Consider the following 21,189-nt stretch of genomic DNA (forward strand, 5'->3'; position numbering starts at 1 on the left):
ATAGGAAAGAGCATCCCTTGGAAAGGGAGAGTAAGCACGTGTGTGCACGCGTGTGGAAGGAGAGAGCGAGACCGTCTATCTGTGCGTTTGCATTTGTGATAAACGGTGCCCGCTAAAAACGCGGCTTGCAGCGACTGTTATTAGCGCTTTAGTCTCTAAGTGCGTTGGGCGAACGCGGCGGCTGTCGGCAGACGTGAAGCTGCAGTCTGCGCCGGGGAGTCCAGGCGCTTCTGGTGTTTCGTCGTCCCCGGATCGATCGCTGCCCGAAGCGGCCTCGGCCGCTGGCTGGGCATGCACCAGGGCGACGTGCAGGGCGCCCGCCTTCCTCCAAAGCTGCAAGCATTTGATTTAAAAGCACGTGTTTCCATCCGGGTCCATTGAGCGGGCAGGATATTGGGTGCTATTTATCATTTTTAATTGTGGATCTTGCACGTTCAGAGCTAGCAGCTCCCGAATCACCTTGAAACGAGCGGCTTCCTAGGGCCGGTTTGCAATTCAGCGGCAGCACTTGTGTTCTCCGCGTAAAAGTGAGGTGCGGGCATGGTCTTTAGCATAAATAAAATGCGTAAAGTAGAAAACGTAATGCGGCATAAATGCCTCGTAAATCCTAAAGACGAAAGCAGATTTTCAAGCATCTGAATTACTGAGCGCTTAATGTGTAGGGTAATCTGCGTTTGGGTTTTAGGTTGGTTTTCTGGAATGCCTCTCGGAGGCAACCCCCAAAACGTGGGGGTTTCCCTCTTCTCCCGGCGCAGAGGCAGAGGGGGGCTATTTCCACCGTGCGCGCGGGCACAGTCGGCAGCAATCCCGCTGGAGTTCTCCCGCGGCTCGCGCTCGTCACGCAGCAAGCGGGGGGCTGCTCCGGAATGCACAACTGTCCTTGAGAAAACCTCCTTTGCGCCCTCGCGGTTGCTCCTTCCTTTGCGTCGCCCTTAGCCGGTATAAAAAAATCCCCTTTTTTCCAAACTCCCCCGGCCCTGACCCACCCCCCGATGGCCAGGGCAGCGGCAGGGCTCTGTTTTCAAGCCGCAGCTCCCTGAAATGCTGACAAGCAGCTGTAATCTCTGGCGTGTAATCTCATGGACGCTTAGGCTGGGCAGGAGGGGACGGCGTGTTTTCTTAGCGTAGTTCATGTTTTTTAGGGGGTCAGGCTTGCTCCTCTGCGTGCTTTTGCTTTCCTTCGCCCAGCCAGAGCCTCCCAGCTGCAGCAGGACAAAACTGCCCCCCCCTTTGTTTTTTTTTTTTTAAAAAAAGGCATTTCTTGCAAAATACTTTTTAAAAAAATCAACCTGTTCCCCGAGCGCCGCTCTGATTGGTCCGGGCAGACGGACAAGGCGATCGCGTCAAAAGGAAACATCCTTGCCTTCGTCGTCGGCTGAGCCCCCCGCAGCGCGGGCGAGCGTCTGCCGGGCTGCCCCAGCGCCGGGGCGGCCGCGCCGGCAGCCTCCCTCCCTCCCTGCCTCCCTCCCCGGCGGACGGCTCGCGCCCCCCTCTCCCGCTCCCCCGCTGCCGTCGCGCTCCCTCGCTCTCGGCTTTGATTCGATATGAACGGACTGGTAACTCCGCCGCGAGAGCGAAACCTGACATAACTCTGCAGATGGCTGCGTTCGGATGATGCACCTAGGGATTTTTTTTTTCTTTAAGGGGAAGGTAACGTTTAGATGCTAACGTTTATTTTTCCCTTGTTGCCGTTTTGCAGGACTGCCGGCCCCAAAGAAGAGCCCAAAGTCGGTAAGCACTTTTCCACTACTATTTCTGTCTGTCTGTCTGTCCGGTTTGGAGGAGGAGGGCGTGAGTTTGGCTTTTATTTATCTATTTATTTATTTATTTATTTTCATGGGGTTTGATTGCTTTAAGTTGCCTTGCTGGTGCGGCAGCGGCGATCGCCTTGCACGGGGCTTGCGCTGCGTGCGGAGCTGGCAGGGGAATGCAGCGCGGAAAGGGGAGACTGTTTGCAAAGAAAACCTGAGGTTTACAGAGCCACTTCCCTGACGGGTGAGCCGTTTAGCAACAACCCCCTCCTAAAAATCCAAAAAAAAGAAAAAAAAAAAAAGGAAAGAAAAGAAAAGAGAAAAAAGAAAAAAAAGAAAGCAAGCTTTTGTTTCCCTTTGGAAAGATGGGAGACTCCACCTTCTTGCCGGGTGTTTGCAGACACCAGCCTTTTCCGTTGACTCCCCGAGTTTTGTCGGGTACCGCCGGCTGAATTCGCGGGAGCGTGTGCCTTCGGCAGGGGGACAAAGCCCGAGCGGCGCACGCTCGCAGCCTCCCGGCAGCATGCTTAGCTGCCCGGGCGCTCGCTCGGCCGGTGGCTTCTTACCGAGCCGAATTATGCTGCAGGTGTGAGATCCTTTATTAAAGGGGGGGGGAAAAATCAGTATTTCCCTATCCCTTCTGATCTTATCGCTACATACTGCTGTTACTGGGATGACATGTGAGCTAATAGCTTGGGAGCTGTCATCTGAATTATCATTAAAGCTCTGCGCACGATAGCGTGGGAAGAAATTACCATGCTATTTATGTGCAACGGAAAAGAAATGTTTTATTTTTAAGGAAATGAAAATTTGAGCTTGCAAGTTTCCAGAGATCTGCCGGGAGGGAGGCGGAAGGCAGACTGATTGCCCGGGGAAGCAGGGCCGGTGAGGTGTTTGCCGTGCCGGGAGGCAGCGCGAAACTTCCCCGACCGCGCCAGGAGCGGCGGCGGGGCGCAGCCGAGCTCCTGCTTCGCAGCCGAGTCGCCTGCTCCTCCGAAAAGCGTTCGGCAGTGCTGACCGAAGCCGTGCGAGCCCCAGCCTCTGCCGCTGCCGGCCCGCGTTAGCGGCGGGCGGCAGAAGCGCGGGGCGCGCTGCCTTGCGGGGGCGCCCGCAGGGTCCGCTCCGGCACCGCGAGCGCGAGACGTGCGCGAGCCTCGCGCGCTTCTGCTTTCCTCCTGCCCGGCCCGAGGAAGGGTCGCAGCGGCCCTGTGCACGCTGGGCACCGGGTAGCGCGGCCCCATGAAAACCTGAGCGACCTCTAAACGCGGGTCGGCGTCGTCCCTCCTTGGTGGGCAAAGAGGCCGTTTGCAGACGCGCGTAGCCCTGCAACGGTAGGTTTCTCCCTAGTGTTTGCTTGCAGGAGCTGGTGAGAGCAGCCCCGGTACAGCCCTGCTTGCCTGCCCTCCTCTCCCCGCTCTCGGGTCCCTTTGGTAATTTTTGCTGTGGCCCTAGGCAGTGTGGTTGCCTCGAAAGCGCAGGACTCGCAGAAAGCAGAGCCTCCTGGTCCCCTGGGCTGCGCGGCGACGCGGCCCCCGTCCCTAGGCATCTGCAGGGCGATGGGCGGCAGCGCCTTGCCCTGCTGCAGCGCCGGGCAGCAGCGATGCGCAGGATGGGTTTGTGCAGATGCTCGTGCATCCAAGGCGTTACTCAACAGCACAAAGCAGCGGTGGTGTTAACACACCGGCTTTTTGCGGCTCAGTGGTAGAGGCTGGATGAGCCGTGGACTCGGGCGCAGAGGGCAGCGGGGCCCTCTTGGCTCTGCAGGTTTCCCCGTGCCGCGGTCCTGGCGGCAGAGCCGAGCTCGTCCCGCTGAGCCGTTGCCCAGCTGGGATGGCGCCTCGCTGCACTCCGCGTTCCCTGGGGACGTTCTCCAGTGCCGGGGGCCGTTCGGTGCATCCCGGCACCGCCGGTGGACCGGGGCTCCCGCGGGCCGGTCCGCTGGCAGTGCTGCGGGGGCACCTGCCGGCTTCCTGGCACGGGTTGAATGCGCCGCCTGTTTCCCCAGGGAATGCTTTCCAGCGTTTCTTGGTTCATAAATTAGCCACCATTAAAGGAACAGCACACGCGCAGCCCTGCAACACGAGCTCAGGTCTTCATCCTCCTCTGTTTTCCAGTTCGGCACATCTTGGAGAAGGTGTTTCAGGGCCTTTGAGAGGTTTAATTTTGTCGGTGCTGAAGCTGGTGGCTCAGTATGGGAAGAAATTTCTGCCTTCAACTTGGTCTTCCTGGGTGTTTTTCTGTCTGTGCACAACCCCATACGTGTTATCACAGATACACTGATACCTTTTGATGCATTTTGGTGTGTTTCTCAGTTTTTAGGGGGAGTTTTTCAACCTTGGTAGAAAAGTCAAACTAGAAAAAAAGAATCTTCAGAGCCAGATTTTGAAGTAAGCAGTAGAAGTGGGCGAACACTTCCAGATCCTTTCTTTTCCTCCCCACAAAACAGACAGATTTGCAGCAGCTGCGTGCATTGATTTTTTCATTTCCAGATTCTGATTGCTGCTGCTTTAAATGAAAATGGGTAATATTTTGGCATTGGCAGTTTGGAGATATATATATTTTCAGCATGCATATTTTGTAATATAGCAATTTTCCCTGCAATTGTCCTGATACAACATAGACGAAAAAAACCTTTTTTCTCTCTCTTTTTTTCTACATGCATCGAAATACTCCACAAGGGGGCAAAGATTCTCATTTCCAGCTCTGTTTTGTATCACCGCCAGGACCAGGTTCTCCAAAGTGCTCTAGAGCACAAAATCTATTAACTAGATCATCTGAAGACAGGTTCATTGCAGGGAGGAGGAACTGCTAAGCTCTTTTGAAAAGCTTACTTTTCTTTTGGGTCTAAATAAATACATTGTCAGCACAGCTGAACTGTGGCCCAGAAAGAGATTCCTGTGTACAGCCTGTCCCTGACAAGAGACTTGTTGCCACGTGCTGCAAGCTGGTAGCCAGTATTTGGGGCTTGGCTGATGTCGTGTTTCCGTCAGGAGGAGGAATTGCTTCTGCAGCTTGAGTACTTGTACGAGGCATCCCTGTTCATTTGCAGTCCCCCTTTTTTCCCCTCACCTTGAAGCATGGAACAAATCACAGTGACTCTCTGCTCTTGCAGCTGGGGCGCCTGCAGACACCTCTTCTGAAAGACTTTTGTGTTGGTTCTTGTCCCCAGCCATGCTCACGGCTGCCACCACCTCTTCTGCTGAGGGCTTCCCCTGGCCTGACATAGCCATACCCAGCTGCTGCTAATGATTAGTGTCTCCTCCCTGCCTGCAGCCATCTCTGGGCCATGTCACTGGCCGCTGCTGTTTCAATCATCACTGCACAAAGTAACACTTAATTGCTCTTCCATTTGACACAAGTGACAAACTGGTTGGTCACATGCGGGTATCTAGCATCTCCCAACCTCAGGCTGTTTCGAGAGGTTTTTAGGGTCTGTTTTCCTCCTACCTCCTTTGGGAGCTTCAAGCTCTCCTCCCATTGCCTTTGCCGTTTCCGTCCCTCCCTGTGGTCACAGGATGGTTGCGTGCTCAGGGTGAGCCTCTCCATCGCTTTGCTTGAGGAGATACAGCCTTTCAGCAAGTGTAGTGGTTGCAAATGGGGGGAAGAAATCCTGGAAGCCTGGAAGAAGTCCCGATGGGTGTGCAACCCTGAATGCCTCTGCTCCCTCTTCTGCAGCGATGCCCCAACCTCCCGAGAGCAGCACAAAGAAGCAGCAGCCACACTGACATGCCAGTTAACGTCCCTTGATGGGGAAAGGGCAGCTAGGGAAGACGTTCTTCCTGTCACTATGTTTTCCCTGTCTTGTGTTGCGCAGGATGAGCACTATGAAGTTTCAGCAAGGGCGTAGGGGAGCTGGTAAAGCACGTACATCCCTAAGCTCCATCTCAGGCCTGCGGCTTGGGTAGGGCATGAGGAGCTCCAGCCTTCCACATACTTGTCATGGGTGTAGTACAGTAGCCAGGTGTATTTCCCAGCACCTGCATTTCTGTGTGCAGTCTTCCTGAATGGACTCAAGGCAGTCCTCATGGTTTTGATTTGTAGCTCCTCTTGGTCAAGATTTTGTCCTTCTGGCAAGAAAGAGTAAACAGCTCTGGTGAAGACCATAGACTTTTCTGCTTGGTTTACTTGCTGGCTTGGGTAGTTTAGTGCCCTATGCTTTTGATCTTATAATTCCTGTCATATGTCAACCTGATGCAGCTGATCCAGTTTACTTTGCACTGAAAAACATGGCCAACTAATGCATCTTAGGGTGAAATCTGAAAAGGGTTTACCACCGAAGAGCCCTTTGCTCCCCTGAGTTACCAGGGCTGCTTTCTGCCCATGCATGAACTGCACCAGGGCGGTCAGATCTGGGTCCAGCAGGGAGGGTTGGCCACAAAGTGAGGAACTAGGTGGGAGGTGGAGGAGAGCTGTCCTTTCGTGAGCAGGGCACCAGCTCAGCTCACCTGATAAAGCTCAGCTTTTGCCCCAGGGCACTAACCAACTTCTCCAGCTGAGCATCTTCATGAACAGACCCCCACCCGGGTGCCTGCCATGGCTGGTGGGCACTTGATGGGCACATAGAAAAATGTTTGACCCTTAACATTTTTGGCCCATCCTGGTGATATCAAAGTTGATTAAGGTTGTCTTGAATTAATTTAATCACATATATCTGTGATTTCCATAGTTGTGTTCCCCTTTCTCTGCTCTCCTCCTCCACTTGCAAACGAAGATGTTCAGACTTATTAAAGATGTTGTTATTTGAAAAATTAATAAGCACTTGGAGAAGTTTCCTCTTGTTTCTTACAAGATTTCTGTGTATTTGCAATTACAACTGTAGTTTAAATTAGAGGAGGGGGTTTTGCTTGAGACAGGTTGACACTTGCAGTTGCACTCAAAACGGAACTTACAGTTTGTACAGTATTTAGACTTTCCATATCGCAAACTGAGATCACTTTTTAAAGTTCAAACTTTTTTTTTAATAATAAGAAAGTTTTCAAGTAGCTCCCAACATTTCCCCAAGGCTTGAATAAAGCTTCCCAGTTTAGTCCCTATGCTCTGAGCTCTGTAAATCAGCTATTTCAAGTGAGATTGGCCCGAAGTTTCGCAGGATGCTTTTAGTTATTTTAGTTGTTTGACCAAACAAGCAAAACCGTCCAGATGGCTGGATTGAGAGTTGCGTTGTGTTTCTTTTTTAAAGTTACAAGGCAGTGATTATCCACAGAATAGATGTTTTTAAACTACTTCATTTTAAAACTGATGGGCTGCATGTGAACTAGCTTCTTCTACCCCCTAAAAAGCTAAAAGTGTTTGAAATTGGTTCAGACATTTGTATTTGAAAGTCAGTGGATGAGTAATCACAGTAAGGATACTTTGTTCAAAATTGCTTTAAAGGAGAAAGATAATTTCACATTCTAGTCAATAGAGATACCGTTAAAAAAAAATGCTGGTGGTGGCTCGTCAACTTGAGTACAAGGCAGGTGTGTCAAAGCCATTGGGCTGCTGGGGCAGTTTCCCCCCTCTGTGGAAACCCAAACACATATGTAACTTACAAAAAGACAAGATTATTATAAAGTCTCAAGGGGGCACTTTTGGGTGGTGACTTTCGCTTCCGTAAGTCCAGCGCCGCTGTGACTGAGTGTTGGCCACCTGGGGTTTGCTGTTCAGCATGAGGGAGAGGGTCCCCAGACATGGGTGCTCTTCAGACCACGATGCCTGTCTGCTCTCTGTTTGCTTTCCTCCCTACCACTGCTTGGTCTTCGGTGGACAAGTTCGTCAAAGCCAGGGATTCCTACTGCCCTGTCAGCAGGCACCTCCTGCCAGCTGGAGGCTCTATTTTTAGTCTGAGGTTTCTAGATAAGTGACTCTATTAGCTCGGAAATTGTGGACATTATAAAGACCATATGCAGGGTGCTATTTTCCCTGGTGTTCTCTGCATAGTAGCAGCCCCAGGAACATGCCAGTTTCCTGTGCTGGAGCATGTGGGAGGCTGGACTGACCCTTGATGCCAACCCAAAGTCATCTCAAAAGACCATTTAAAAAAGCATTAACAGCACTGTTTGTGGAATTCTTTTCGAGGGAAGATTTTGCTGCATATGCAGCAGTACAAATCCTGGCAATGCAAAGGCGACTTGTGCTTCATTTGAGCACACCGTTGTGAATTTGAGCTCAGAATTATGTACCCTGCTTAGCTAAATGTTAAGCAGACAGAGCTATTGACACACAGCTTTTGAATAAGCCTTGAATTTAGGTGGACATATTTCTTCCTGTTTTGATGTACTCAATTAAAACAAGGAAATCGAACTGCACAAGTAGACGTTTTCACATTTGTGAGGGCCTGCTGAAATTTGGCAGATGCTCTGAGAAACAGAGACATGAAATTGGTACTCTGGTGTCAACCCACCCTTGATGCTGTGAGAGCTGCCGATGAGAAGTGATCTTTCGTAGTAAGGCTGGGCCTGAACCTGCTCCAGAGGGGCAACATACAAGCTTTTCCTGGGAAATTTGATAACTTTTCCGTATTCTAGTTGGCTCAAGTTAGAACCGAATGTTACCTGAGTAGAAGGTTGTTGAGTTTTTCCGACTTAATACAGGAAAAAACCAAGTGCACTGAAACTAGTAACCTGTGAGATTTAGATTTGTGTGCGAGATGGAGGGCTGCATGGTTTTTTTGATAAATGACTCTGTTTTGCATATCTCTTTCTGTCAATCTGTCTATCAAAATCTGTCATCGGGGAATTTAGCTGTATACTGCATTAAGTGGTGGTAGCAAAACTGTGATTTATGTATTTACTTATGTGCACGCAGGAACCCTGATCAAAGACGGGAGCAAAATTGATGGAAAACACCCACTCAGCGACCAATAACCGTCTGTTCTGCCTCTTTCCACTTGCTTTCCTCCTTACAGCAACCACTTGAAAGGAAAGACAGCCAAAACAGTTCTCAGCACAGCGTCTCTAGCCACCGCAGCGGGCACACTGCTTCCCCCGTTCACGGCGCGCAGGTGCTGCCGGACTACGCCGCCCCTGAAGCGCCGGCCGCGGATCAGCCGGACAATTCTGGGCAGAAAAAGCCAGATCCATTCAAAATCTGGGCCCAGTCCAGGAGCATGTATGAAAGCCGACGTGAGTATAAAACAGGTGTGGTTGCTAAGGCTACGGTTCTGGCAGCTGCTCTCTGTATATTTTTCTTTGCTAAGAACTGAATCTTTTGAATTTGTGTTGAAAATATAAAGCTTGTCAGCTTGTTGATTTGGTATCTGTCGACGATGGTGATTTGCTAGCGGTTCGGTTTTGTCTCTGATGAGGAGTAAGTTTAGATCGTCTCCTATAAAGGGCACTTTTGCCGAGTGCAAAAAATCCCAATAAAATAATGTAAATAAATAATAGAAGTCCATTTTCTCCCTATTATTTATTTTTAAATTAGGCTGAAGGAGATTTTCTAGGTTTGTTGTCCAGACCCTTAACTATTTTTTTCAAATTTAAGGCTCCTTGATTGATATGTACAGGAATTTCTGTAAGGAGGGAAAGTGTTTAGTTTGCTGAAATTCATATCATATGCTTTCCAGGCTTACTCCTGGGAGGAAAAAATCCAACTGAGCCCTTGTACTTTGTCCAGTGTCAACCACTTTAACAACGTAAGAAATCAAAAGCAAATTATAAATGGCTTTTATGGTAATTACTAATCTATACATTTGGCTAATAGTTCAGCAGGGCTTTGACTCTGCTCCAAGACTATGAATATGCCTTCAGTTTCTTCTCTGCAAACAGAATAAACACGCTAAGCTCGCTTTAATTATGCTGCTGAGGGTGGTAGAATCTGTAAAAACTCCATAAAAATAGTTGAAGAGTATTAGGTTCACGTCCAGAAACCATAGCTATCTTAATTATGGAAAAGGGAACATGCAAGTCTTCGCGTCATAAGAGCGTAACCTGGAGTTTGAATTCATTGTGCTCACAGAAAATTGATAGGAACAGTATAAAATGAACATTACCCCAGAATGAAAAATGGTAGGACTGACTTTTCCTGATCAAATGAATCACTTCTAAATCGTATGTCCTGGAAAAATTAAATCATGAGTCACAGTTTTCTTGGCTGAAGATGCATCTCTTTGGATTGAATGTCTCAGCAATGCAGTTCGTAGGTGTCTCTGCTTCTCTGTGCTGCTTTCTTTCCCTTTTCAGGGATTAGCTGTATTCCTGACCTTGCAGGCTCTTGGGCCAGATCTACGGAGAAGTGCAGCGACTGCGCTTCCTCGCTGCCCGTGCATCTAGTTGAAATAGGAGAAAGGGGCAGAGAGCTGAGGCCCGGTGACTTTTCAGTCCTGCAGAGCTCCTTCACCTGCCCCAGACTGCTGACATCAAGGCCAGCCCGTGGCAACGGTATCACCTTTGCGCAGCTGAAGCCGTTCAGCTCGCCTCCTTGCAGCAGGGTCCCTGCGGGCACTGTGCTGTCATTGTCTCTGACCCCCTGCAGCTATTTAGCTAATTTCTAATTAACTGTTTAACTCATACTAATTAGTCATTAGTATTAGCTTAGCAGCTTTAACTCCTGCCTGTTTTTCCCGATAAAAACCTGAGGCTGAGGGGGAGAAATCTTGAAGTGCGCATTCAAGCTGTTGCCCTTCTGGGTCCACCTCCAAAATGGTGTGGGAAATCATCTCTCTTTCCTCGGTGCCTGTAGGTATCTCGTAGAGATTTTATTCTTGTCTGTGAGTTCCGGAGTCCGTTCTGGTGCTCTCCTGGCCTGCTGGTTTCCCAGTGCCACAGTCCTCTGGGCCACGAGATTGCTGCTTGGGCCTTTTGCTAGACCACAGCATCTGCTGCCGCACTGTGATCGTTCAACTTCCCTGTTTCAGTTTGTTGTTTGCTGTGGCCCAGGATCTCTGTGTAGTGGGAATCAATCCTCTTCTATTGCTTTAGTCCTTATCTCCTGGCTCTTCTGCGAGATGCTCATTTGGACATCAGTGCCTGTTTTCCTCCTCCTCCTGCCATTTTCTGCCCAGGAAAATGTTTCCTTGGACTTCTTGGTTTCATACACAGAGGGTTCTTGGAGACTGACAGAAGCATGATGTGGTCATGTCTCCTTGTAAGCACTGGTTATGCAAGTGTCCAAGAGCCCATGGATTTCAGATCCTAAGCTGAAATGAAATGTGCCCCTTGGGGACTAACCTGCACTTTTATCTTGACTTAGCTTTCCTGAACCTAACGAGAAGTGAAGAAAAAGAGGAAAGATACAGTCTAACTGAAAAGGGCTGATGAAAGTGCAGTATATCCTGTTGCAGTCAGATCCCAAAGTGCGGCTGATGCTTTTGTTTAGAGGTCAGTGGTTAGTTCTCACTCCTTCCCCTGCCAAGCCCTCGCCTGCTGTCCCTCTCCCTGGTCTCTGATGAACAGGATGTGGCTCACAACGGAAGCCCAGCGTGTCCTCTGCCTGGGGAGTGTGGGGTGAGCTACAGTGTTTCTTACCCTACCTTTGGTCTGCAAGGAGAGAAGTGGGCAGCTGGTAGCTACTCTGTTATGAACATGAATCATCTCTGAAACTCGCTTCCCAGTGATGCCTGAGCGCTAGCTGCGTGGCCCTTGATCCGGTCTTAGGAAGCACCACAGACTGCGGAATGGGATAAACCATTTCCTTGGACTCCTGTTTTGCTGTCTGTTTGCTCCGCGTATGCTGTGCTTTGTGCTTTCTACCAGTTGCAGCCCGGTCTAACTCTGGTCCCTCCTTTCGCTGGCCACAATACAAAGATATCGTTGTTTTGTTCTTTGCTTGAGGACCTCTTTGGCTTTGGGACTAGCATGTCTTTCTCTTTGGCACCCTTGGATAGCCTTGGATGCTAGATCACTCTCCGTAATGAAAACATCAGCAGAACTTAAATGAACAGCTGATGTGCAGAGGAGGAGGATGCTGTAGCGCCTATGCTGAAACTGGGTGATGCATCCTTTAGCCTGGGCTTTTGTGGGTCCTAGCAAGCCTTCACTGGCCAAGAAGCTCCAGACTGCTGCTCTCTGCTGCACAGTCTGGGACTTTGTCTCTTGATTCTTTGCCTTATGCTTTGATAAATCCGAAAGGTATAAGACAGTGTTCTTACTGGGGACTCCAAACCCTGGCCCTCACAAGTAGACTGAAAAACAGAAACAGTCCTCTATGCTGAAGCATAAAATGAAGCTCAGGAAGACGGAATTTTAGATTATGAGATTGTTCTCAGTGTTTTATTTAGTTCTGTTTCTGAAATCACTGAATATAAAGAGAACATAATGCAGTTTTTCAAGTACAGTTGACACGAGAAGATGAATTCATTAGCCACAGCCCAGCCAGATTTTTTAAATCTAAAAATAATAATTTAAAGAGATTTAATTCAATGTATGAATACCATTTTCTTTAGGATGATTCTAAGAAGTACTGACTCTGTAATAGCCACCTGTTGCCTTTTTGACTAGCAGTATATCCCACCCTTTTAACATTAATAGTAATAATGCACACATGGAAAGCACACAGGCAATATTTTGATTTTTCAAAATTGGTAAAGCATGTTCTTTTTCTTACATGAATCATTATTTAATAACAAAGACTATATTTGATGTATGTGATTTGCCTCATTGAAGCCTTTCGAAGAGCAGAATTTCATTCAGAACTGCCAAATAGCCCATAGTCTTGTGAAACCTTTTTTTTTTTTTTTTAATATACCCAGTGCATTTGAGAATAACGAAGCACTCAGATTCTGTAGATTCTGTGGAGGAGAGCAGCAGACATTGCCTGCTGAAAATAGTATTTAAATATATAAAGCTAGAATTAATAATGCAAAGCTAAGAAAAGGCTTCATAATTTCTGTCTGGGCTGTGGTTGAGTAGCAGCAGATGAGAACTGCGACTTTATTCGATACAGACAGGCTGAAGTTCCCGCATGCAGCTCTGCAGGGTGAGGAGATCAGGCCTGCAAGGTACTGAGTGCTTTGGCTCCAGCCCAGCAAAGCTTAATTTCCAGCTGTAAACCCAAAGGGACTAGGATGCTTTAAGGCTAAGGCTGAGCTGAAATGCTCTGCTGCAATCTGGCCCAGGGTCGCGTGGATTAAGACTTTAAAGAATAGACAGCTTTGCCTTGAGTGAATCTGAAAACGAATCATTTGGTGGTGATAACAAATGTACTGTTTGCTGGTCCTAAGTCTTAGCTGCCTGAGCTCCTCTTTTTGGGTAACTCATTACTGCTAGTGGGAGTTGTGTGCATGAATCAGAGAGAAAGACGAACCTTGAAGGTTTAAAAAATGGACCGGTTCCAAGATCCCGGAATTACGTGTGTGGAGAGCACTAATGAAAGAGACAGTAATTGAATAGTTTACCAGAGAACCACAATTCCAACATCTTGTACTGCTTTATTGAAAATATATTTTTATAATATGCTCTTTATTTTTCAATGTATTATTAAACTTCCTTAAAGATTAACTCAATCTGTTGTCAAATTTTTCTCATGTGGCCTGGTTGCTTTGCAAAATACCATATCCTACATATGGCCATCTGTCAAAACAGCAGTGACAAAATGAATTAATCTGAATTGCAGATGTGTTAATGAATCCCTTTGAAGGGCTTAAGTATTTAATTAAAAGTAAAGCAGAACACTATAGATAATTTTTAAAGCTTTTAAAATATTCTAAGTTATCTTTAATATTTGAACTTTATTTTCAGGCACATAATTTATTTTGTAGGATTTTCTCTCCCCAGATCTAATTAAAATAATACAAACAAAGCTGACCTAGTGTTTAGCATTCACTCACCAGCAATTACAGAGAATTAAAAATATTTGCACAATTTCAAAAATTTTTCATGCAACTAGAGGACAGGTTAAAAGGAAAAGATATTTCTGCAGTGGGATAATCTGGGAACTGGGGCTCTCTTGGGAATAGGGACTCTCATTAGATTTACAGCTAAAGCATGGGAGTTTTTGACAGTGAAACTCTCTACTGGCTTCAGTGGGACTACTCACTCTTAATTTCAAGCATGTCCTTATATATTTTGCTGAATCTGAGCCTTAAGACTTTTGTATTTTGCCAAGCTATGAGTCACTGAAAATGTTGCTGCCACAAATGCGCTAGTGACTATAGCAAACTCATTTTACAGATTATTTTCGTATCCATCTTTTGCTGAAACTGATACCACACTGGGGAGAAAAATACACATTTTATATAACAGATAAGATGATGGTTAAAGTTTTTATAGTAAGTTTAATTAAAGTGACCTCTAATTAAGCACTCTTTTCATTGTTCATCACTATGGTGTAGAGTTTCTTTTACCATTAGAGAAAAAGATTTCCATTTGCAAAACTTACTGTGCTATGATGGTAAAAATTCTTCTGTAGAAAACTTTTTTTAAGGTTTTCTCAAAGAGATTCCTCCTTCAAGGAGCAAAAAGGGTTGTTCGCGTATACCTGCATGCATGCGCATAAATGTATAAATTCACATGTATACAAATGTGTAAGTAGATGTAGAAGTTAGTATGTCCTAACCCATAGCAGCTATAACCTTTGCAATTGTATGCATGCAAGCCTAACAGGATACATACCATGACAATTAAATTAACAAACTAACAAGAAAGCAAGATACCTTAAGCTTTGCAAAACTGTAAAATTAATATTGCAGCTATGTCACCTTCGCCTGCAGCTGGACTGAGCAAGGGTGAAAGAGAGAGAGAAATCAATTCTACGAGTTTTGGAGAATGTAAGACTGTGCCGAGAACGTATCTGTGTCTTGTGGTGTCTTGTTCTGGTGTCATTGCTGCCGCGTGGCGGGGGGCTCCTCATCTCCGGGGCAGTCTGGCAGGGCCGCGCGCCAAGGTTAGCCACGAAGTCTCGCTTCACTCGCTGCTGGCAAGCAGCAGATGTCGTAGGCAGTGGGAGGGGATCATGTTCCTACTTCATTTGTGAATCTGTTCGCCGGTGCGCCCGTGTCACTCACCTCCGGGTCCATTCCTCCTTGCAGCCCGTGCAGAACTCTTCTTACCGCTTTTGCCACACTACCCAAATGGTCTGCTCCAAAAGAGGATGAGCAGACTGGCAAGGTTTACCTTTTTTTTTTTTTTTCCCCTAGGAAAAAATCATCTTGGTGAACGTTTTTTCAGAAAATGTCACACATTCTTGAGGTCAGATCAAGGGGCAAAGGTGTAACAAAAGGCTCCTGGAAACCAGTTTTCATTGTTTTTCAGCATAAAGTTTCAGCACCACTGTGAAATTTTCCATTTGTCTTAAGTAAGGAAAATGGCTCCTCTTAAGTCCAGTTGAATAGCAGAAAACCTAAGATGAGTTGAGGTTTTGTTAGTAATCTGGATGGTGCTAATGAATCACCATATGGCTGAGTAGGAGCAAAAAGCGGTAAAAGGAGTTTTGTTTGGTTTGTACTCATGTCATGTATGTGTGTGCTGTCTATATGTTTGTTGTATCTGTGTTTCACCTGCCTGCGATCCTTCCAGCAGAAGGAGCGTTACGTGAATGAACTTGCTTCTTTGGGGATAGACCTGTCTTTTTGTTGCTTTGGTTCAATATTCCAGTTACACCTAAGCTTGCCATTATCTCCACTGGCCATTAGTCGGCTAGTTGGTCCCCGGATGAGGAACATAAGGCAGTGTACAGTGAGGCTGGAGAGCTGACAAACGGGAAGATGTTGAGCCATGCAGAGGAAACGGGCCCATGCTGAAGCTCTCTGCCGAAGCCATTTTGCCTCTGACAGATCCAGCACGCGCTCTGAATTGCTTTGAGCCTGCCTTGGCCAAAAAAGCCTGCAAAATGCTGGAGAGATGCTTCCGACCATATCTGCTCTTCGTGCTCCCCCTTGCCGGAGGCAGTGTCAAACACCGATTGATTCACTGTCTAAATTCTGTTATTGTGCTGGAGGTGCTTATTATGGCAAATTGCCATCAGCCAGCCCGTACTGCCTGATGAGCAGTGCAGGCTTCCAGCCTGTTTATCACTTCATTAGTCTGTAATTGTATTTGGAGGGAAATTAGCCTACAGTTTGGTTAAGGTAATGTGTACAGATCTCTAGCTTAGTTTATAACTGCAAGCAATTAAAACGGGAAGATGTCATGTAAGAAGATGATCTATTAAATTAATGACTGGTTTGAATGAAAATGTCAAACCAGACATCTGTGCCTTAGCACTCACCCGTTCTTTTAATTTTGAGTTTTCCCAAGTCTTGAATTCGTATTATACTTTAAGCCTCTTGGTGAGTCACTGAAGAGAGAGCATCAGAGTGAGCCAGAACTCTAAAGCTGAAAAGCACTAAATGACCCAAACCTTTGCACAACAGGCACTGGCAGCGTAAAAAGCAATCGGGGAGCCCTCTGATGCTGATGTCAATGGAAGAAAACCAGTTTATCTGCACAACAGTTTATCCATTCATAGATATTGAAAACTAGCTGGTGTTTGATTGGAAGTGTTGCATCCGGTATCTGAGTATGCACTTATTTAAATTATATTTCTGGAAGATACGGTTTGGCTTCTTTACTAAAGATACAGGCAGCTGACTTGTAAAGCAATAACTTCTTCTCTCATTAATTATAAATTTAGGGAGGAGATTATTACAAAATTAGTCGATGTTGCAGTTATTAACTAATAAATATTAAATGAACCTGAAGTTGTCTTCTGATATGATTTAATGTTAGCAATTAATTTGGCATTTTTAAAAGAAGGATGAAAGCAAGCATGAATAGGTTAATATAAAACATTTTTGTTCCACTCCACTTCAAGGTTAGTACTTCACTGTATGTAATATTCATTATAAAAATATTGCTGGTGTTCCACACTAATGGGTAGGTAAGGTCATCTTTTTTGTTTCCAGCTGTTTTTATCTGTTCAGTGGTTTTACAAAGAAGTCCATGCTTGAACAAGTGAAAATCAGGGAAAAAAAATCACATTGTTTTCAGTGAACCCTGATTTACACCAGCTGGGGATCTGTCCTGCAGTTATTTAAAGCAGTGTCAATAGACAGGGAGTAAAATAAGCTCATGAAAGTTAATTAAATAGTAGAAGTCATAACAAGTGGCTCTTTTGTCTCCCATGGAAGAGGAGGCAGCTGTATTGTTTCTGGCAGAGTGATTCTCTGTTGTACATACTCATTTATTGATGATTTGGAAGAGGCTTTTGCCCTGGATAGCAACGCTGGTATTGATGGAGATATTACAGTAAGAAACAAATGGGAAGGCACAATTAGGCACCTAGTGGAAAGCAGCAAACATCGGATAATTGTTAGTAGTAATCTAAATAATAACCTTTTGCTACTTAAATCTATGAATGTTTTTAATTATGTCTAAAAGTTCAAAATCTCCTTATCTGGAGAGTAAATTTGTGTGGCGGATCCCTCTGCAAGTCAGTCAGGCCTCGCCACTGTTTGCAGTAAACCCTTCACAGGAGGAACAAGTGGATTGCAGTGGATTTCTTCAGTTTTGCGGCCGGGCGTAGGCAAGGCGTCCCAGCGCAGTGCCAAGAGGGTGACAGCAGAGGTGGTGCCAGAGGGAGGGTCAGTCCATAGCAGCGAAGGTGCCAGTCCCCCTTCGGGAGCTGCCGGCTTCGCACCCCTGTTGCAGAGAGACCACCCGGCTCCGCAGTCCGCAGAGCAAAGCCAGGGAAATGAGAAATTTTTCTTGATGTGCAAACGTGCGGTGGCTGCAGCAAGCCTCTTCTCAGAACGCATGAGAACATGCTTTGAGCAGCCTTGAAGTGGGGTGGCTTTCATGCAAAGTTCCCCATCAGCACAGAAGTGCTGATTTGGGTATGAAGCTCTGCTTTTCCAATTAAAAATGGTAATCTTCCTTCTTTCTCCTCAGTTCCAGATTATCAAGAGCAGGATATCTTTCTATGGAGAAAGGAAACCGGTTTTGGATTTAGGATCCTTGGTGGAAATGAGCCTGGAGAACCTGTGAGTGCGTCTGAAAGCGGGCTTGTCTCAGCTCATGACGTCTTCCCGAATCAGTGCAGTAACATGTGCAGATGTGCCATTCTGTGCAGTGGCATCTACGTTAAAATAATCGTTGCACTATGAATTTGCACCCTGCAACTCCTCTCCCCTATGCCTCCAAAACAAACGAACGAACACAAGCCTCCTATTGGAAAGCGGTTTGGTATCACTTGTTACTGCCTGTTCTTGTGATAGCCCAAATGAAAACATATACAGGTCTGAAATTTTCCAGGCATGGATGTCCTGGTCATGTTTGCAGTTAGTTTCCACTGTTGGACTTCAGAGTGGTTTGAGGGGCAGGAGGGAGGGTTGTTTGATATCCTTCCTTGAATTCACTTAACTTCTTAACCAGAAGTCCAATGCCTATGAAAGGCGTCAGGCTAAAAGCACGTAGTCTTTTACGTGCTGTGCAGGTCAAAGCAAGATAATAGCAGCATAAACTTCCACACATTTCCCTGCCAAAATGCTTTTGCTCATTTATGGGAAGAGAGGGTTTGAATTCCTTTCAAGCCAGAATAACTCCACTAAACTCCCTGAAGATAAACCAAAGCTGACTTGGTGGAAAGGGGGAGATGGTATTGAGTTTGGAAACCCTAGAGGCACTTAAAAGGATAACTCAATCTCAGCCGCCCTGACAACACTCACGGTGCTTTTAACCATCTCCTGCTCTTTCTGGTCACTGTCTGGTTCAACACGTTTCACAAGGCTGGCTGTCATTCGAGTGAGTGACTGCCTAAAGAAGCAAAATATCAGTATTTCAGTATTTTTATTACAATTTTTGTGATATGGGTGGTGTCCCAGGCTATATGCACGTGGAACTGCTTCCAGAGAAGCACATTGACTAAGCAGCAGACATTTGTTAGCAGTTTCTGGTCGCTACTGAATTGGATCTAAACATCAGCCCCCTTGTTTCCAGCTGCCTGTCGAGCATGTTCCCATTTAAATATATACATATATTTTTTTTTCTCTCCCTTTTTTCCTTTCTTCTGTTTGTGCTGATTCAACAGATTTACATCGGTCACATTGTACCGCTGGGTGCTGCGGATGCGGATGGCCGTCTGAGGTCGGGCGATGAGCTCATCTGCGTGGACGGGACACCCGTTGTCGGAAAATCGCACCAGCTTGTCGTCCAGCTCATGCAACAGGCAGCCAAGCAAGGTCATGTCAATCTGACCGTAAGGCGCAAAGTAGTTTACACAGGTAGGCTGCAGTGTCGCGTGGTGGGCATAGATTTTCTTGCCAGTCCCCATCTGTTCAGTAAATGATTTAAAGCACAAAAGCTCCTCCTTGTAATACTGGTAAAACTCAGGGCATATTGTGTATTCTTTCTCTTTTTGCAATTTTCAGCTTTTTTCCTTCTTGGCCAAATATGTTTTAAATATTTTGTTTTCAGTCAAGACTCTCTTTTATCATCTCAGTTGTCTTCTCCAGTCTTTGTGAATGTTTCTGGTAAAGTGGGGAACCGTTTGATTGCGACATGTCATTTTCTTTTGGATCTGTACAAGAACAGACTTTGTATTTGCCTGCTTGCCCTTGTCTTGCATTTTCTTCCCAAAATACCTCTACTGCCTGATAGCCGTCCTTAAACTGGAGCGAGGGAAAAGACGCTGAAGAGTGCACAGGAAGGGAGGCACAGGAAAAGGGAGAGATCATCAACGAGTGTTCAATAGTGTCCCAGTCACAAGAGAATCTTCACTTGGGTTCGTACAATGTGCACCACTCAAGTAAACTAACCACAGGATACCAAATTGTAGGAAAGCGTGTCACCGGTTCTGGTGGTGCAGGGACTGTGTGGGTGTTGTTGTACTATATGGATTTCTCAGTGTGCACACACTGCAAAAGAAGAGTGAACAGCCTAAATGGACAAGAAAAGCTGGCAGAAGGGTGAAGGTGCAGAGAGAAGTGCCACTCCATGGTGGTGCTATCTCAACTGGTGAGACAGAAATGTCCTGATAGCAGCGCAAATGAGGACATGAGTTTGAGCTTTCTAAATGACACATGACTTATGTGCAGTGTTGGAAGGTAGCTTTGAGATGCTGCTTCTTGTCGGTCAGTTTAGGAAGCTTGAGCCTGGGACCTCGGTTTAACCCTCTCGTCCAACAAGAAAGGACGTGAGATAGTTATTCAAGTTTAGACAACAACAGAAAAATGGACAGCAATGTACCTCAAGCTTAAAGAGCATCAAGGTAATATTTATGTTGAAAATGAGGCCTACAGTGGAAGTTATGACTAGAACAGTACCTCTGAAATAGCTCCAGGGCTGGGTTCCTTCCACAGAATGTAAAGCAAATGTTCACTTATTTCTTTCCTCCTTCCTGTTGGGATTAAATGCTGGGTTATGTCTTTGCTGTAATAGCAGAGGAGCATCAGAGGAGCATCCTGATGGTTTTGTTATTCCTGTCAAAGAGCCGCCAATGTGAGAGCAGTTATAGAGGTGGGGTGTGATAGGAAAGGAAGAGCAGCTGATTTTTTTTTGTGCATGGATTTTCTTTCTGGTTTTATAACCTCTAGACTGGAAATTATCATAAAAAAGATTTGGATGCATGAGATCTTGGTATAGACCCTTAAAATTCAAAGATCTTGGTATAAACCCTGAGCTATTTTGGAATCATTTCATACAAGGACGGTTGTCCTGGGATAAATTACTCATTTTGTATTTGTAGGCTTTTAAAGTGCACCATAACTTTGTAGACAAGCCTCTTCCTAAATTTTGGCCCCTTATTCCTCCTGTCATCTACATGTCAGTAGGAAAAGGTTATTTTTCTTAATAGGTACTCCTTGTCCTATGGTTCATATAGGGGAACGTTTATACTCTTGCATTCCTAATATGTAGAATATTGATTTTAGTATGTATTCAGAGTATTTAAGTCCGGACAGGTAATCTTTTTCAAGAACGTTTTAAAATTCTGTTCCTTTGAACCTTGAGTTTGCAGGTTTCGATTTTGTGTTTGGCTCCGATTTTCTTGTTGCTTTTAAGATCTTCAAGATCTTGGTTCATCAGATAAATTGGAGAAATGGCCTGATTAGCGAAGGCAGACATTCAATAGGGACAAGTGCAATATGCTGCTTTTAGTTGCATGAAGGAACTGTGGGGACCTGGCTGGGTAACAAGAAGAGGAGATTATTGTGGATCACAAGCTTTACCTGAGCTTCCCTCTGGTAGGGAAAAACACTGCTGGGTTGCAGGCAGGGAGCAACTCTCCTAATTTCCCAGCAGCGATGATGGCTTAGCTGCAATATGGTCCAGCACTTCACGAAAGACGTGTTTGAGTTGGAGAGGGCCCAACTGGAGGGAGTCCAGAGGACCAGTGAGAATAAGGAGAGCTCTAGAAAACATGGTCTACAAGGAAATATTGAGCAAATTGGGATTGTTTAGCCTAAAGTAGAGAAGGGGGAGGAGGTGTTAAACTCCCCAAGACTATAAGAGGCTGCCACAGGGAGGAAGGGAATAATATGTTCTCCATATGCCTGCTAGATAGAACTAGAAATAACAGCCTTATGTTGCAGCAGGGAAGATTCAGC

The 21,189-nt window shown here is 46.1% G+C and overlaps 1 protein-coding gene across 17 annotated transcripts in view; it reads left to right on the forward strand.

Moving 5' to 3' along the window:
* Positions 1 to 21,189, forward strand: part of MAGI1 (membrane associated guanylate kinase, WW and PDZ domain containing 1) — a 333,885-nt gene that overhangs the window by 294,273 nt on the left and 18,423 nt on the right. For 11 of the 17 annotated variants that reach the window (XM_062585942.1, XM_062585943.1, XM_062585944.1 and 8 more), the window contains 5 exons: positions 1,700 to 1,731; positions 8,638 to 8,854; positions 14,359 to 14,436; positions 17,537 to 17,628; positions 18,675 to 18,867. In XM_062585942.1, the coding sequence (XP_062441926.1) occupies positions 1,700 to 1,731; positions 8,638 to 8,854; positions 14,359 to 14,436; positions 17,537 to 17,628; positions 18,675 to 18,867 (612 nt within the window). Of the gene's footprint in view, positions 1 to 1,699; positions 1,732 to 8,637; positions 8,870 to 14,358; positions 14,437 to 17,536; positions 17,629 to 18,674; positions 18,868 to 21,189 lie in introns of all 17 variants that reach the window. The other 6 variants (XM_062585951.1, XM_062585952.1, XM_062585954.1 and 3 more) reach the window with 2 other exon arrangements.

This window comes from Rhea pennata, chromosome 12, assembly GCF_028389875.1.
Source record: "Rhea pennata isolate bPtePen1 chromosome 12, bPtePen1.pri, whole genome shotgun sequence".
NCBI lineage: Eukaryota > Metazoa > Chordata > Aves > Rheiformes > Rheidae > Rhea > Rhea pennata.